The following is a 16,452-nucleotide window of genomic DNA, read 5'->3' as shown; positions in this document are numbered from 1 at the left end:
ACTCTTGCATGGTTACAAAAAAAAAATCGGACTATTATTTCTCTTTGTTTCCAAACAAACTTTCTAATTAGCTGTGCTAGGGGTCAGCTGTGTTAACCGTGGCTCAGTAAGCAGCAGCCTCGCATCCGAGCCAGGAGCACCAGGGTTCAAGTCCCTCAACGAGGGCTCATAAATCAAGTTGACAGTTAGTGCAGTACTGGGGGAGTGCTGCACTTCCAAAAAGCCTGCTGCTCGGCTGGGATGTTAAACTGAGGTCCCACCTGCCCTGTGAGACGAAGAACAGAGGCCTTTGGTCAAAATTTGTCCTTAACTAACATCAGATGTAAAGCATACAGCTTGGCCATGATTTCATTTCGTAAACACGAGGAATTCTGCAGATGCTGGAAATGATTTCATTGCTGTTTTGGAGTGGGATGTGCTTGTTTGGTACAATTACATTTCTACATTATAGCAGTCAATGTACTTTTGTTGCTGTTGTTCCTTTCTGCACCTTGTGGTGTATCAGGCGGCAAACCTGCCATTTCGTGAGCACCCTTGTCTGTTTTTTATGAGGCCGCATTGGTTACTCGACGCTCAACCCAGCACGGATGGAAAGCGTGCAAGGAGCCGGCTGGATTCGAGCAAAGGGCCACTCGCCTCGAAGTCTGGTGCGGATGCCACGACACCACTGGCTGGCAATGTATTTCTGAAGGATGTAAGTTGTTCTGGGACATCCTAAGATGAGTCATAGGGTTAAACAACATGGGACAGACCCTCCAGCCTAACTCCTACCCATGCCAATTAAGATGCTTGTCTAAGCTAGTTACATTTGCTCTCATATCATTCTAAATCTTTCTTATTCTTATCACCTGTACAAATACCTTTCAAACACAGTTAGTGTACCTGCTTCAACAGGCAGCTCATTCCATATATGCACCATCCTCTGGGTTATAGAATTACCCCTCAGATTCCTGATAAATCTTTCCCCTCTATCCTTAAACGCACCCCTCGAGTTCTTGATTCCCAACCCCTGGGAAAAGATGACAAAATGTTACAGAATCAAAATCTAGAGGGTGTGCATTCACCGTATCAATGCCTCTAATGGTACACTGCTACGAAACCACCCTTAGCCTCCTATGCTCCAAGGAATAAAAGTCCCAACCTGGCCAACCTCTCCCACTAACCCATTCCCTTGAGTCCTGGTGACATTCCCATCAATCGTTTTTGCACTTGTTCCAGCTTTGAGCTGCAAAGGAAATTAGGAGTCCTCGTGCAGGATTCCCTGAAGGTTAATTTGCAGTTGAATCAGCGGTGAGGAAGGCAAATGCAATGTTAGCATTCATTTCAGGAGAACTAGAATATAAAAGCAAGGATGTAATGTTGATGTTTTGTAAGGCCCTAGTGAGGTCTCACTTGGAGTACTGTGAGTAGTTTTGGGCTCCTTATCTAGGAAAGGATATGCTGACATTGGAGAGGGTTCAAAGGAGGTTCTCTAAAATGATTCAGAGAATGAAATAGTTATCATATGAGGAGCATTGATGGCTGTGGACTTGTTCTCATTGGAATTCAGAAGAATGAGTGGGGGATCTCATTGAAACCTATCGAACGTTGAAAGGCCTCAATAGAGTGCATGTGGAGAGGATCGTGGGGGAGTCTCCAACCAGAGGACGCAGGCTCAGATTAGAGGGACATCCATTTGGAATGAGAAGGAGGGGAATTTCTTTAGCCAGAGAGTGATGAATCTGTGGAATTTCTTGCCAAAGGCAGCCATGGTGACCAAATCATTGGGTATATTTAAGGCAGAGATTGATAGATTCTTGATTAGTCAGGACATGAGGGGATATGGGGATAAGGCAGGAGACTGGGGCTGACAGGAAAAATGAATTAGCCATGATGGAATGGCAGTGGAAACTCAATGGGTCAAATATCCCAGTTCTGCTCCTATATCTCAGGATCTTAATAACATCTTTCCTATACAACAATGACAAAAATGGAACACAATATTCCAAACATTCCCTCACTAATGTTTTATACAATCACAACAAAACATACCAACTGCCTTATTCAATGCTCTGACTGAAGAAGGCCTATAATCTTAACCAGTTTGTTTAAATCTGACACCATTTTCAGGAAAAGTCAGATGCAGACAGGGTGGTGGAGATTATAACCCTTCCTCAGTCAGGGCATTGTGTAAAGAAGTTGGAATGTTTTGTTGTAAATCTCAAGGCACTGGCTTCAGCACGGGTCACACCCAAGCAGCTTGTTGGATAGTCTGGTTCACATTTGAATCACAGGCCCCAGGTATTTCAGAGAAGCGTCATTTCATCAGGTTGGGTTTAGGCCAGCTGACTTGCAAGTGGGACGTAGTTTAGGCCATTCCAAGTTGTCCATTTCACTTTCACCGTGAAGGAAGGTGCTGAGCTTCCCGGTGGCCACACTAACCCCACTGTCACAGTCGCAGCCTCTTAAGGCTGACATAGAGGCAGTGCTGGCTTCTTTTGTGGAAACTCCTATGCAAGTTCATAAGTTGTCAGTTATTGTCTGACTGTGTAGAGAATGTCCTCAAGAATTCAATGGATCCACCTATCCGATTTTATGACTCTGTGAGGTCACGCTTATGTTAGAGGAAGATGCTGGTATCGAACATAAACATCAACGAGGATCAGTTGGCCTGAACCATCTGTGAAAGCAATATATGTTTTGTGTAACAAACAACACCGCTGCTCGCGATCCCAGACATCTTCAAGGAGTGATGCCTCAAAAAGTTGGTGTCCAACAATAAGAACCCCCATCATCCGGATCATGCCTTGTTCTCATTGGTGCCATCAGGAAGGATGTAGTGTCAACGATTCAGGAACAGCTTCTTCCCTCTGCCATCCCATTTCTGAATGGACATTGAACCCATGAGCTCTGCCTCAGTACTTCTTTATTTCTATTTTTGCACTGCTTATTTAATTCAACTATTTTATTTATTTATATATTATATATATAATATTCACACCACATCCGGCGATAATAAACCTGATTCTGATTCTGATATTGTAACTCAGTTTTTTCTCTATTATTATCTATTGCTCTGTACTGCTGCTGTAAACTCAACAGATTCCATGACACGAGGAGTCACACACGCTGGTGCTATGAAACCCTATTCTGATTACCATAGGTGCATGGTCTTACTATCAAACTGTGTGAATGCTTGATTATTTTACTCCTCGACGTCACAGTTCAAAACGACACTGAGCTTGGTGTCAGGTTGGCTGGCAAATAATGAGGCAGCTGAATGCAGTTGTTCACTGCCGAGCCATTTATTTTAAATTTCCTGATTCATGTATCATACTTTAATTGATAACATAGAAGCCACTGGCTGATCCAGGATAAACATTTCACACAAGCTATTCAGCTTTCTTGTAATCAGTGGGGAGCTCCTGAGATTCGTCAATTAATTTTACAGCGTCTTACATTGATTTTAGAAGGAAACCGATAAATTTCACAGGATCCCCTTGAGTTTGTGAAACTCCTCAGCCCTTTAAGTGATACAAAATGTACAGCTTTAATTGTAAGGCACTTCTGTGGGTAACTTGCTTACCTATCAAAGTGGGTACCAGTTTAAAAGCTCTGTGCTGCAAAAAAGCAGCATATCCTTTTATTATTGGGAAACAACATAATCGATAAAGCATTTCTGGTTCAAAAAAATTTTAAACTGAAAATACTCGGCAGGTCGGGCAGGATCTGAGGTGACTTCATGTGCTGACTCACCCTGGATTCACTTTCAAGGACTCTATAACTTATATTCTCAGCATTAGTTATTTATTGTTTTCTTTTGTGTTTGCAGTTTGCCTTCTTTTGTACATTGCTTATCTGTTAGTCTTTGTTTATACGTAGTTTTTCATTGATTCTATTGTATTTCTTTGTTCTACTGTAAATGCCTGCAAGAAAACTAATCCCTGTGTTGTATACGGTGACATACACAGTATGTAATTTGATAATACATTTACTTTGAACGTTGATGCAAGATCAGTAACCTACCTGATGCTGTTGATATTTTCTCTCAAGCACAAGAGATTTGGCAGATGCTGGAAATCCAGGGCAATACACATGAAATGCAGGAGGAACTCAGCAAGTCGGGCGGCATCTATGGAGGAAAATAAACAGTTCTGGGCTGAGACCTTTCATCAGCACAGGAAATGAAGCCACAGTAAGAAGGTGCTCTCAGCCCAAAACATCGACTGCTTATTCCTCTTCATAGATGCTGCCTGACTTGCCGATTTCCTCCATCACTTTGTGTATGATATTTCCTATCATTAGTTTTATAAACAAGAGACAAGTGGTAGAGGGGAATGGGAGAGGCAAAGGCAGAAATTTTAACATAACAAAATTATTTATATGCCAGAATGCTACCTTGTTTCGGCAATTTAAAAAAAAATTTAATTGGCGTTTCTCCACAGACAGCTAAGCTCGCCACAGGTCCCCACATAGGAGCAAAATGGTACAGTAGGTACTACTGTTACCTCACAGCTTCAGGATCATGGGCTTGACCTTCACCTCTAGTGCTGTCTGTGTAGAGTCCACACACTCTCCCTTTGACCAGATGATGCTCTGGTTTCCTCCCAAAAACAATCAAAGAGGAGACAACTGAAATGTATGAGAGAGAATAAGTAGCGTTAGTGTGGAGAAATAGGGAGGAGAAAATGGTCTAAAGCAGTGGTCCCCAACCTCTGGGCCATGGACCGATACTGGGCCACAAAGCATGCAGGGGTGCAGTGGTAGCCGGAACACACCCAGCACATCTTTAAGAAAAAAGCCGAAATAAACAAGTTAATTAATTAGGTGCCACAAAATAATCTGCAGACGCTGGGGTCAAAGCAACACTCACAACACGCTGGAGGAACTCAGCAGGTCGGGCAGCATCCATGGAAAAGATCAGTCGACGTTTCGGGCCGGAACCCTTCGTCCTGAACCCTTCGACCGATCTTTTCCACGGATGTTGCCCGACCTGCTGAGTTCCTCCAGCGTGTTGTGAGTGTTAATTAGGTGCCACCCAGCCTGGCCCAGATCTGGGCCGACATTTACGAGCCGGGCGGCGCCTAATTAATTAGCTTGTTTATTTTGGCTTTTTTCTTAAAGACATGCTGGGTGCATTTCGGCTACCACTGTACCCCTGCATGCTTCGCGGCCCGGTATCGGTCCGCAGCCCGGAGGCTAGGGACCACTGGTCTAAAGGGACTGCTGCCCAGGAAACCGCATACACTAAATGGGCCAAATGACTTCCTTCTATGTCATTAAAGATATAAGAGATACTTAATGCAAAGTCTATTGGTGCACAACCACAGTAAGAGGTAAGTATTGTACACAGAGAGAGGTGGGTGCATGGAACACACTGCCAGGGTGGTGGTACAGGCAGATACGTTAGGGACATTTAAGAGACTCTTAGATGGGCAGACAGATGAAAGAAAATTGGCAGCTATTTGGAAGGGAAGCATTGGATTGATCTTCGAGGAGGTTAACATCATGGCATAACATCATGGGCTGAAGAGTCTGTACCGTGCTATTCTAAAGATTTCGCCCCAGTTTCCTTGCCTATGAAGGCTAACGTGAAGAAAGTTGGAAAAGTTTCGAGTGCTCCAAGAAAGATTTTACCCTCCTTCGTGAGGTCAAAAGAAGCAAGTCTGATGGAATCAAGATTGCTATCACTCATGTTTTCACATTACTTTAAATATCCTCCCCAAAGGTAGACACAGATCTTACTCCCAGCATCCAAGCAGCTCAAGGTTGCAACAATGAACTATCATCAGTCTTCTGTCCATCCTCATTAACTATTGATCCTTTCAGCATACTCTGCTGAAAAGTGGTCAACTTTCAGCTACGCAGTGAGATAAACCTCTTGACCACTTGGATTGCTTTTGCACAATTAATTGAAAGCCTGTTAGATCTATTCTCCTCCACAAATGCTGTCTGGTCTGAAGAGTATCCTTAGTATTTCTTATTTTATCTCAGTAACTTTTATTATGCTCCGCTGACTCAAGCCTGTTGTAAATTTGCCATTTGACTATCACTGGACCTTGTGACTTTAGACACTGTTCTCCTATAGTCCATCACTAGTGTCTTAACCCCCAAATTTTTCTAACAACTTTCTGGTCCTCTAAAAGCCCTCCCTGTCCTGATGAAGGTCCACCAGTTCTGATGAAGAGGCTTGGCCCAAAGTGTTGACTCTTTATTCCTCTGCATGGATGCTGCCTGACCCGCTGTGTTCCTCCAGAATTTTGCGTGCATTAATCTGGATTTCCAGCATATGCAGAATCTCTTGTGTCCCTAAAATCACCCAGTCTGAGCAAAAACAGGTCCCTTCTCCAACAAAATTTATTACTTTGTCTCTTAATGCCTCTGTAAAGCACTTTGGGATGTACTACATCATAGGCACCTCTCACAAACAAGTTGCTTCTGAGAGAGTGATCTGTGTGATAAAACATTCCATTACTGTACAGACATCCGAGGATTTCAGAAATCTCTATAGAGTCAACAATTCAATTTTTTTTTACATCCAGCCCCACAGGGTTTGACTTTAATTTATGTTGCAGAAAATATGTTCTTGATTTTCAACACTCATCTTTCCCTCTTGCAGTAAGCAACCATACACAATGCCAAATGAATGCCAGTGAGCATTGTGGGCATTCACACACAATAGTATCAATGAAAAACAACCAATGTGCAAAAGACAACACATTATGCAAATAAGAACAAAGAAAAAAAGAAGAAAAATAATAATAAATCAGTGACAGATATCGAGAGCATGAGTTGTAGAGTCCTTGAAAGTGAGTCCATGGGTTGAGGAATCGGTTCAGTGTCGGGATAAGTGAAGTAATGCCACATTTTAATGTCGGTGCCATAAGAATATTTATTTGCAAATTTTGCAACTCTTCAGGTGGCTGGGACAACAACCTGTCCATTGATTGCCACAATGGGGTAATGGTGGCGTAGCAGTTAACGCAGCTGCAGTGATCACCAATTGAGGTTCGATTCCTGCCGCTGTCTGTAAAGCGTTTGTACGTTCTCACTGTGACCGCATGCGCTTCCTCCCACATTCCAAAGACGTACAGCTGAGTATGGGTGAGTTGTGGGCATGCTACACTGGCGCTAGAAGCATGGTGACACTTGTGGGCTGCCCCAGCACATCCTCATTGAACTGGTTTCACAGAAATGACAGATTTCACTGTGCATTATGATAGACATGTGGCAAATAAAGCTGATCTAATCTTTAATCTTTGAATAGAGAACATTAAGGATAAGATGTAATTGATAAAGAGAACAGTAGAAATGAAAGCGAACACATATTTGTTTGTCAATGAACACAAAAATGATAAGGGAATTAATCCTCGCAATGAAGAAATTTCAGTGGAAGCTAGATAGTCTTGGACGTAGCTAGTATCTAATGCCGAGACGCATGAAAATTAATGAATTGACACATGTTCAATAACTGTATGTCAGAAGAAATTAATTTTTTTTTTAGTATAGTTAGCAGTTGTAGGTATATCTGCAAAGACTTACTGCAACCTAACAGACGACAGTCACACAGAACTAAATTCTTGCCAGGATTACCCTTGCAATTGACAATATCACTTAAAATGCTCCAGACATCAGGAATGCACCTTGAGCAAATATTTACCCAAAGTGCTCTTCCACTTACTGCCTCAGAATTCAAATGGAAACCGCACAGTATAACATGTTGCGTCAATCAAAGGCAATTCAGCCTTGAATAATATACTGCATTAGAATTCTACATTGTCCATCTCTACTAGAAGTATGTGTTTACAAAAAAATTGATTCACCTTTTCTATAGCATGGGTAGTTGGGGGAGCATGTGATGGGATAGCAAGACACGTTATTTGAGACAGTTCACTGTACAGCTATCATCAGTGGGTCCCCACCTACCTTCACCTGTCTTCACCTATCATCTGCCAGCTTGTATTCCTTCCCCTCCCCTTCTTATTCTGGCTTCTTTCCCCTTCCTTTTCAGTCCTGATGAAGGGTCTTGGCCCAAAATGTCAACTGTTTATTCCCCTCCATAGATGCTCTCTGACCTGCTGAGTTCCTCCAGGATTTTGCAAGCGTTATTCTGGAACTTCTTTTCGTTAAGCAGTGTGAGGGTGCCTTAACCACGTGGATCAAGGAAATGTCTGATCACAAGCTTTTCAGGAACAATGAACCAGATATTGTCATTCGTTTATGGAATGGGGGACATCACAACGTATTTCCCTGGAGAATATTGTGAACTATTGTTTAGCAAAACTGACCACTTGATCACTTTGTACTAAAATTGACTTTGTGCATTTCCGTTCTAATTGTGTCCTTTCTTGTAAACCTTGTGCATAATTTATTCTTCCTGTGAATGCTTCTTATATGATGCTGTGTGCATGTGATGCTGATACAAGCATGTTTTTCATTGCACCTGTACATTTATTCACTTTCAAGTTTGACTTTGAAGAGACACTTTCTTGGACCTATGCAGTCCAGGCGGTGAAGGCATGGTTATGGACTTCAGGAGGGGTAGGAGATACAGAAGCCTGAAGGCACACACTCAGCGATTCAGGAACAGCTTCTTCCCCTCTGCCTTCCGATTCCTAAATGGACAGTGAAGCCTTGGACACTACCTCACTTTTTTTAATATACAGTATTTATGTTTTTGCACATTTAAAAAAATCTATGCAATATACGTAATTGATTTACTTGTTTATTTATTATTATGTTTTATTTTATTTATTTTTTTCTCTCTCTCTTTCTGCTGGATTATGTATTACATTGAACTGCTGCAAATTTCACATCACATGCCGGTGATTATAAGCCTGATTCAGATTCTGGATTCCATAACATTGATCCAATTAGGATGAAGAAACAGCCATATAAAGTAAGTTCAGGAGCTGCAGCCAGAAGTGAAGGGAGTGTATATTTAAAGTAGAAGATTGGATGCCAAGTTGTTTTGTCTTGGCTGGTGATAATCTCCTTGAGAGTTGTTGGTGCCTTATTCAGGTAGTAGGTTAAGACTATTTTATCATAATTGGGAAGATTTAAGGTTGTCAGTAGGACACTTGATCTCTGAACTACCTTCCTTGGGGGTCACAGATTAAACTCGGGCCTCATCTGTTTTCTGATGTGACATTTTGTTTCTCAGTTATGGACGGCGCAGTAGCATAGCAGATAGCGCATCACTTCACGCTGTCAGCAGTCACTGATTGCAGTTCAATTTCCACCGCTGTCTGTAAGGAGTTTGTACTTTCTCCCCGTGGCTGCGTGGGTTTCTTCCCGGTGAACCGGTTTCCTCCCACAGTCCAAAGACACACATAGGGTTAGTGAGTCACGCACACGCCGTATTGGCACTGGAAGCATGGCGAAACTTGAGGGCTAGCCCCAGCACAGTCCTTGCTGATATGATTTGATGCAAATGACACATTTCGCTGCATGTTTTGATGTACATGTGACAAGTAATGCTAATCCATGAAACTTCAAATAGATATAAGCAAATTATGTCACCATTTTATAGAGGAGTAGAAGAGTATCCCTGGCCTCCTGATCAATATTGATCCTTTAATCAGTACTTCTAAAATGGGTTATATGGTGACATTGCTGTTTATAAAAGCCTATTGTTTACCAATTGGCTACAGCATTGCTTACATCCTTGTTAAAATACGTGGATTATAATCAAAGTGGCCACATGGCCAAGTGGTTAAGGCATTCTTAGCAATTTGAAGGTCGTGAGTTCGAGCCCCAGCCAAGACAGCGTGTTGTGTCTTTGAGCAAGGCACTTAATCACACAGTGCTCTGCGATGACACTGGTGCCAAGCTGTATGGGTCCTAACGCCCTTCCCTTGGACAACATCAGTGTCGTGGAGAGGGGAGACTTGCAGCATGGGCAACTGCTGGTCTTTCATACAACCTTGCCCAGGCCTGTGCCCTGGAGAGTGAAGACTTTCCAGGCACAGATCCATGGTTTCGCAAGACTAACGGATGCCTTTAACCAAAGAAGAAAATGGCTACAGTCGCTTTGCACTTTTAGGTGTATTAGGTGTGTCAAAAATCAAACTTACAGAAATTAGTGAAAATAGTGAAAAGAAAACTGCCAATATTGACAAAAAGCTATCTGCCAGGAAACATAATAATAGCTCCATACTTATTCTGGTCCAGTGTGAACCCTTGGCAGCCCCTGTCTTTCTCTCACTGAGGACTATGAGCTCTTTTTTATTCGGCACTAGGATATACCATCTTTAATTATCCAAAAAGTTAACTCAAAACTACACATGAATCAGCATATGACAGACCCCACAATGTAGTTACAATCATACTACAAAATAAACAAAAGTGTCTACCATAAATACAGTATACAAAGAGCATATACACATTTACACATCTCCATTACTAAAGAAATGGAACATTCTGCTGTGTATGGTGGGAAAGGCACCATAAAGCCAACCCAAGCTCATCAGCTTGGTTTAGGGCCCATTTTGAGAATATACCGGGGTAGATATAGAAGTGTGTATACACAGTGCAATGTCAGGAGAATGACAAGGCAATGTTTGTGTGTGTGTGTAAGGAGTGTGTTTACCGAGTGCCACCCGTCACAATCCCCCAAGTCCATAACAAGCTCCCCAATGACTTACAATGCAAATCCCTAAGGGAGATACTACATTTTATCCCGGTACTACCAGTGCTACTGCTGCTGCACTCCCCTTGGCACAGCTGTTTTATTCCACAAACCTGGGCATAATTAGATATATGTTATCTCGAGACACATTATTTGCTGCATAATGTTTTGCTTGCAGAACCGGGTTATGGAGAGAAAAGAACTAAAAGATGATTGACCGAGGAGGTGAAACAGTATACTGTAACTAATTTCAGTCTAACAATGTTGTAGCATAAATATGTCATTAAAATGTACTGGAATTACACATGAGCATCCACCAAACCCACCAATTATGATAGATCTTCACGAAAATCTCTATTTTGATGCTGCCATGAAGTAATATGTGATAAAATTATGAAGTCACAGGGTATATTTTCCCCATTCCTTAATAGTTTTGAATTTGTGTATTATGCGGGGCCCAACCTGCCTTTCATCACAATGAGATAAAACACACTAGGTGATATAAATGTCAAATAAACCTACAATGAGCATAGTTTTATGGTCTCCCTTCTAACAGAATACATTACAATTAAAAAAATTCAACCAAGAGCTCTTCGTAATGTTGCTTGAGGATTGACAGGATAGAAAATATTTTTTTCTGCATATCGCTCCACCACTTCATAAGATGTGTCCAAGCTCCTTAATTATTTTAACTGAAGTGCAGGCACCATAGACCCAAGTTTTGCACCTTCAGGCACTTGCTGTTTAGCCAGGAGCCATTCAAGAGGTTGTATTAAACTGTCAAACGAGTAGAAATTGCAATGTACCTGTCAACAGTATTCTGTGAGAGTCATGGGTGAAGCAAACAATTTACACGGAAAATGCTGTTGACTTTCAGTCGTTAAGGCAAGATACTGGAACTAATAGGGTATTCAGAGGCCCTGCTATACATCATCAGTCAAACTCAACAGCAAGCCAATAATATTTGGTGAGCTGTTATTTATAATCATACTGATAAGGTAATTTAATCTTCTGGGACCTCAGTAGCACGCAGTGCAAACATTTTTAGTTATTTTGTTTTATTTTAAGGCCACATACAGTTCTTGGAAAACTTTCAGCCTAAATTTCACTTTTTGTAGATTGTGGGAATAATAATAAACAAAAGCCATCTGCATGGCTTTTCTGAGCCCCACCACACAGAGGTTGAGCTGTTTGTGGGTCAGTCGCTGCTGATGAAGGAATTGAGAATCTCCATCGATATTATGAAGGAACAGGACACACCATTTTCCTTGCAGGTTTAACCATTTGTTAGCAGAGCAATTTCAGGAATATGGAAATATTACTGCCTTCTACTAAATGACAAGATTGTTCCAAATGTAGTCCAGCAACATTGGTGCACTTTCAGAACTTTGCATTCTAAGACCCCTCAGAATTAAGCCACCTCAAATTAAGCAAAACACAAGCATCTGAAAAATGAATCTCAGAAAACGTTGGCAAACACTCAGCAGATCAGGCACCTCTTGTGGAAAGAGAAGCAGAAGTAACATTTCAGGCCGCTGACCTTCTCAGCAAAATTCAGAGGTTAGAGGAAAGCAGCTTTCATGTACACAGCTGGGTCCAACCATTAACCCACTCCACCGCATCCCACTACATTATATACACATCATATAGAGTCATCTTAAGTATATGCATTCAGCCTATGTATATAACAGTTATTGTACATTGCGTTTTATAGAGTTTTTTTTGTTTTTTTATTGTGTTATTTATGCTTATGGAGTTTTTTTTATGCGGTATCAAATTCGGAGTAACAATCATTTTGTTCTCCTTTACCCTTGTGCACTGAAGAATGACAATAAATAATCTTGACTTTTGATGGAAATGGAAAAAAAACTGATGTCTGATAGAGTGGCTTTTTTCACCTTCATTATGATCACTCTTTGGAGAGAAGGAGGATGAGAGGAGACATGATAGAGGTATACAAGATATTAAGAGGAATAGATAGAGTGGACAGCCAGCGCCTCTTCCCCAGGGCACCACTACTCAATACAAGAGGACATGGCTTTAAGGTAAGGGGTGGGCAGTTCAAGGGGGATATTAGAGGAAGGTTTTTTACTCAGAGAGTGGTTGGTGCGTGGAATGCACTGCCTGAGTCAGTGGTGGAGGCAGATACACTTGTGAAGTTTAAGAGACTACTAGACAGGTATATGGAGGAATTTAAGGTGGGGAGGGGGTATATGGGATGCAGGGTTTAAGGGTCGGCACAACATTGTGGGCCAAAGGGCCTGTACTGTGCTGTACTATTCTACGTTCTATGTTCATTCTTTCCTCTCTTATTGCCCTGCAGTAATCTCATTAATTCGCGACTATTTTCCAGCTGATTGTCTCAAACATTAACTCAGGTTTCTGACTCCCCAAATGCAGCACGTCTTCCTGTGTAAACTGCGGGAAGAGCTCTGCGGGGTAAAGCAGCACATTCTATCTTCCAGCGTCTGCCGCCCCTTGTGTCACCAAGGCATGCATTTTTATCCAGAAGTATCTTGACCTAAAATGTCACCTATTTCCTTACACAGATACTGCCTGACCTGCTCAGTTCCTCCGTTTTATTTGTTGCATTAGGAAACAAATGAGCTGACCTTGAAGTGGCATGAGGTCCTAATGGATGTTAGATCTCAGACATCACCTGCATCATGGTTTCCCGGGGCAACCCCAGTGCCTCAACTCAAACCACCACCTCCAATCCCCACCCGAACCAGAAAGCAAGCATGTGGCAGTAATGATGGTGGAGCACAATTTTAGTCTTTCAGTTGACCAAGGATGACTGGAATGGAAAATCACATACAGGAATCTTCAAGTGAGCCTTTGGTTCAGGAGGATGGTCTGCAGCAACCCTGTCAGGGAGTGCTAAATCAATCCAGCACAAATTAAACTTAAAGCAAATGACATAACAAAAAGGTATCCCCTTAATGATTCAGCATTGCACTGATTGAGCCCTGGTGGAAAAATTAAAATGAATTAATTCTCAGGAGGGAAATCAACATTTTTTCTTTTAATTGAAGAACATTCGCCTTGTTTTCATTCATTAAGATTAACGTTTAACTTGTCACTTGGATTGAGGTATAACCTTAAAATCAGAGCTAGGATATTCAGAAAGAGATCAGAAAGCATTGAAAGTAATGGAAATTCCTACATTTTGCCATCGGAAGGCTTTAGAAGTAAGAGGCCTATTGATTAAGTCAAAGGTTTTAGTTAGCAAGGAATAATGTAGGGTATGGAACTAACAAAATCCAATTTAATTCTTGGCGAACTGCAAGACCAAAATTGTGGTCCACTGCCACCAGTGTAGGTGGAATGGACTCAAGAATCTACACAGCTTTCATTGAGTACTGAATAGTTTCATTTGGTTTTCCCAGCATGTGGATGTTGCTGGCAAGGTCAGTGCTTGATATCCATCCCTAATGGCTCCCCGAGTAGCTGGCTCAGCCATTTCCGAGGGTAGTTAAGTGTCACCTACATTTGCTCTGGAATCACAAAATATCCATAATAGGAAACGGATTTCCTTGCTAGAAGGACATCAATGAAGCAGAGAGTTGCGTAAGATAATCAGTAGTTTAATGGTTACCATTACTATTTCCTTCTTTTTATAGAACATTTATGCAATTGCATGAATTCACCTGGCACTGAGGCGAGATTTGAACTGATGCCTCAGTGGAAATAATCTAAACATCTGCATATGAATCTAGTAGCTAAATCACTAAGTTACTGTACTAATAAATAAGGATTTGGTCCTACTCTGGGCTGCTCCAGGGTTCGGATCTGAGGACTCATTTCTGATTCGGAATCCTGTTGTTCACTTCAATTGTTTGCATGACTTCTATCTTTTTTTCTTTCTCTTGTGCATCGAGTGTTGGTCTTTTATTTCTATTCTTTAAATTGGATGCTTTTAGGTTTCTTGCTTTGTGGCTACCTGTGAGCAAACAAATCTGAAGGTTGTATAAGTTGCATATTCTATGATAATATATGTACTTGAATCTTGAGGTCAATTAAGTGGTATCAGGCCTGTACCAGCTCCTGGAATACTTATCTCCAAGATAAAATGTCACCCATAGAGGCACATTAGTGCAACTAATGGAGCTATTCTCCCACAGATCCAGTGACCTCTGATGCTTTCTGTGTGGAGTTTGCATATTCACCCTGTGAATCACCAGATGGCCTGGCTTCCTTCCATATCCCGAAGATTGGGGAGGTACGGTAGCACAGCGGTTAGTGTAGCATTATTACAGCACCAATGATCACCATTCGGAGTTTGATTCCCACAGCTGTCTATAAGGTGTTTGTAAGTTCTCCCTGTGATCATGTGGGTTTGCTCCAGGTGCTCTGGTTTTCTCCCACATTCCAAAGACACACGGGTTAGGGTTAGTGAGTTGTGCATGCTATATTGGTGTTGGAAATGTGGCACACTCGATGATTTGATTTGATGCCAGTGACATGTTTCACTGTATGTTTCAATGTACGTGAGGCCAATAAAGCTAATCTTTATGTGTAGGTTGATATTATGAAACTGAAAAGAGTGCAGAAAATATTTTCAAGGATGTTGCCAATATTTGAGTTATAGGGAGAGGTGAAAGAGGCTAAGATTTTATCTTTGGACTGTAGAAGTATAAGAAGTGATCTTACAGAGATGTCTAAAATCATGAGCGTTATAGATATAGTGAATGTACTCAGCCATTTTTCCCTGGGTTGGGGAATCAAGAATCAGAGGGCATGGGACTAAAGCTAGAGAAAAATATTTAGGAGGAACTTGAGGGGCAACTTCTTTTTTACACAGAGGATGGTACATACAGGACTATGCAAAATGTCTCGGGTACATATATATAGCTAGAGTTCCTAACACTTTAGCACAGTAAAGTATTTGTCAACAGTTTGTAAATCTGGCAGGAGCGAAGGATGTTGAGAATGACGAGGGAGGAGAGTCGCAGGAGGGGTGTGGGACAGGTGGCAGGGAAGGAGTGCTGGGGTGGGGGGTGGTGCAGGTGCAGACACACCCAGCCCCGAGACACCAGGCGAGCTCATTTGATTCCAAACAATTGGTTTACCGTGACTGACAAGGGAAGTCAAAGCTAGCATAAAAACAAAAGAGAGGGCACACAACAAGGCAAAAATTATTGGGAAGCTATTAAAAACCTGCAGAGAGCAACTAAAAGAATCATAAGGAGGGAAATGATGAAATATGAAAGCAGGCTAGCAAGCAGTATCAAAGTGGTAGTAGAAATAAACATGCAGGCTATTTTCTAAATGGGGAGAAAATGAAAAAATCTAAGATGCAAAGGGACTTGGGAGTCCTTGTGCAGAACACCCTAAAGGTTAACTTGCAGGTTGAGTTAGTAGTGAAGAAGGCAAATGCAATGTTAGCATTCATTTCAGGTGGTCTAGAGTACAAGAGCAAGGATGTGATGCTGAGGCTTTATAAGGCACTGGTGAGGCCTCACCTTGAGTATTGTGAACAGTTTTGAGCCCCTCATCTAGAAAAGATGTTCTGGCATTGGAGAGGGTTCAGAAGAGGTTTACAAGGATGATTCCAGGAATGAAAAGGTTATCATCTGAGAAACATTTGATAGCTCTGGGTCTGTACTCGCTTGAATTTAGAAGGATGAGGGTGGATCTCATTGAAACCTTTTGAATATTGTAAGGCCTGGACAGAGGAGATGTGGAAAGGATGTTTCCCATGGTGGGGGAGTCTGGGACCAGAAGGCACAGCCTCAGGATAGAGGGGCATCCGTTTAAAACAGAGAAGTGGAGATATTTCTTTAGCCAGAGGATGGTGAATTTGTGTAATTTGTTTCCGCAGCATCAGCTGTGGAGGCCAG

The 16,452-nt window shown here is 41.8% G+C and overlaps 1 protein-coding gene across 4 annotated transcripts in view; it reads right to left on the bottom strand.

The window, feature by feature from the left end:
• The window catches only part of wwox (WW domain containing oxidoreductase), a 1,184,285-nt gene that overhangs the window by 115,152 nt on the left and 1,052,681 nt on the right, over window positions 1–16,452 (bottom strand). Inside the window, exon 10 of one of the 4 annotated variants that reach the window (XM_063067210.1) lies at window positions 4,006–4,111. The exons of the other annotated variants lie outside the window; for them this stretch is intronic. Coding sequence (XP_062923280.1) covers window positions 4,006–4,111 — 106 coding nt within the window. The remainder of the gene's footprint in view (window positions 1–4,005; window positions 4,112–16,452) is intronic. 4 annotated transcript variants of the gene reach the window in all.

This window comes from Mobula hypostoma, chromosome 14, assembly GCF_963921235.1.
Source record: "Mobula hypostoma chromosome 14, sMobHyp1.1, whole genome shotgun sequence".
Classification (NCBI taxonomy): domain Eukaryota; kingdom Metazoa; phylum Chordata; class Chondrichthyes; order Myliobatiformes; family Myliobatidae; genus Mobula; species Mobula hypostoma.
Note: the sequence above shows the minus strand (reverse complement) of the source record. Positions and strands in the feature narration are given on the sequence as shown.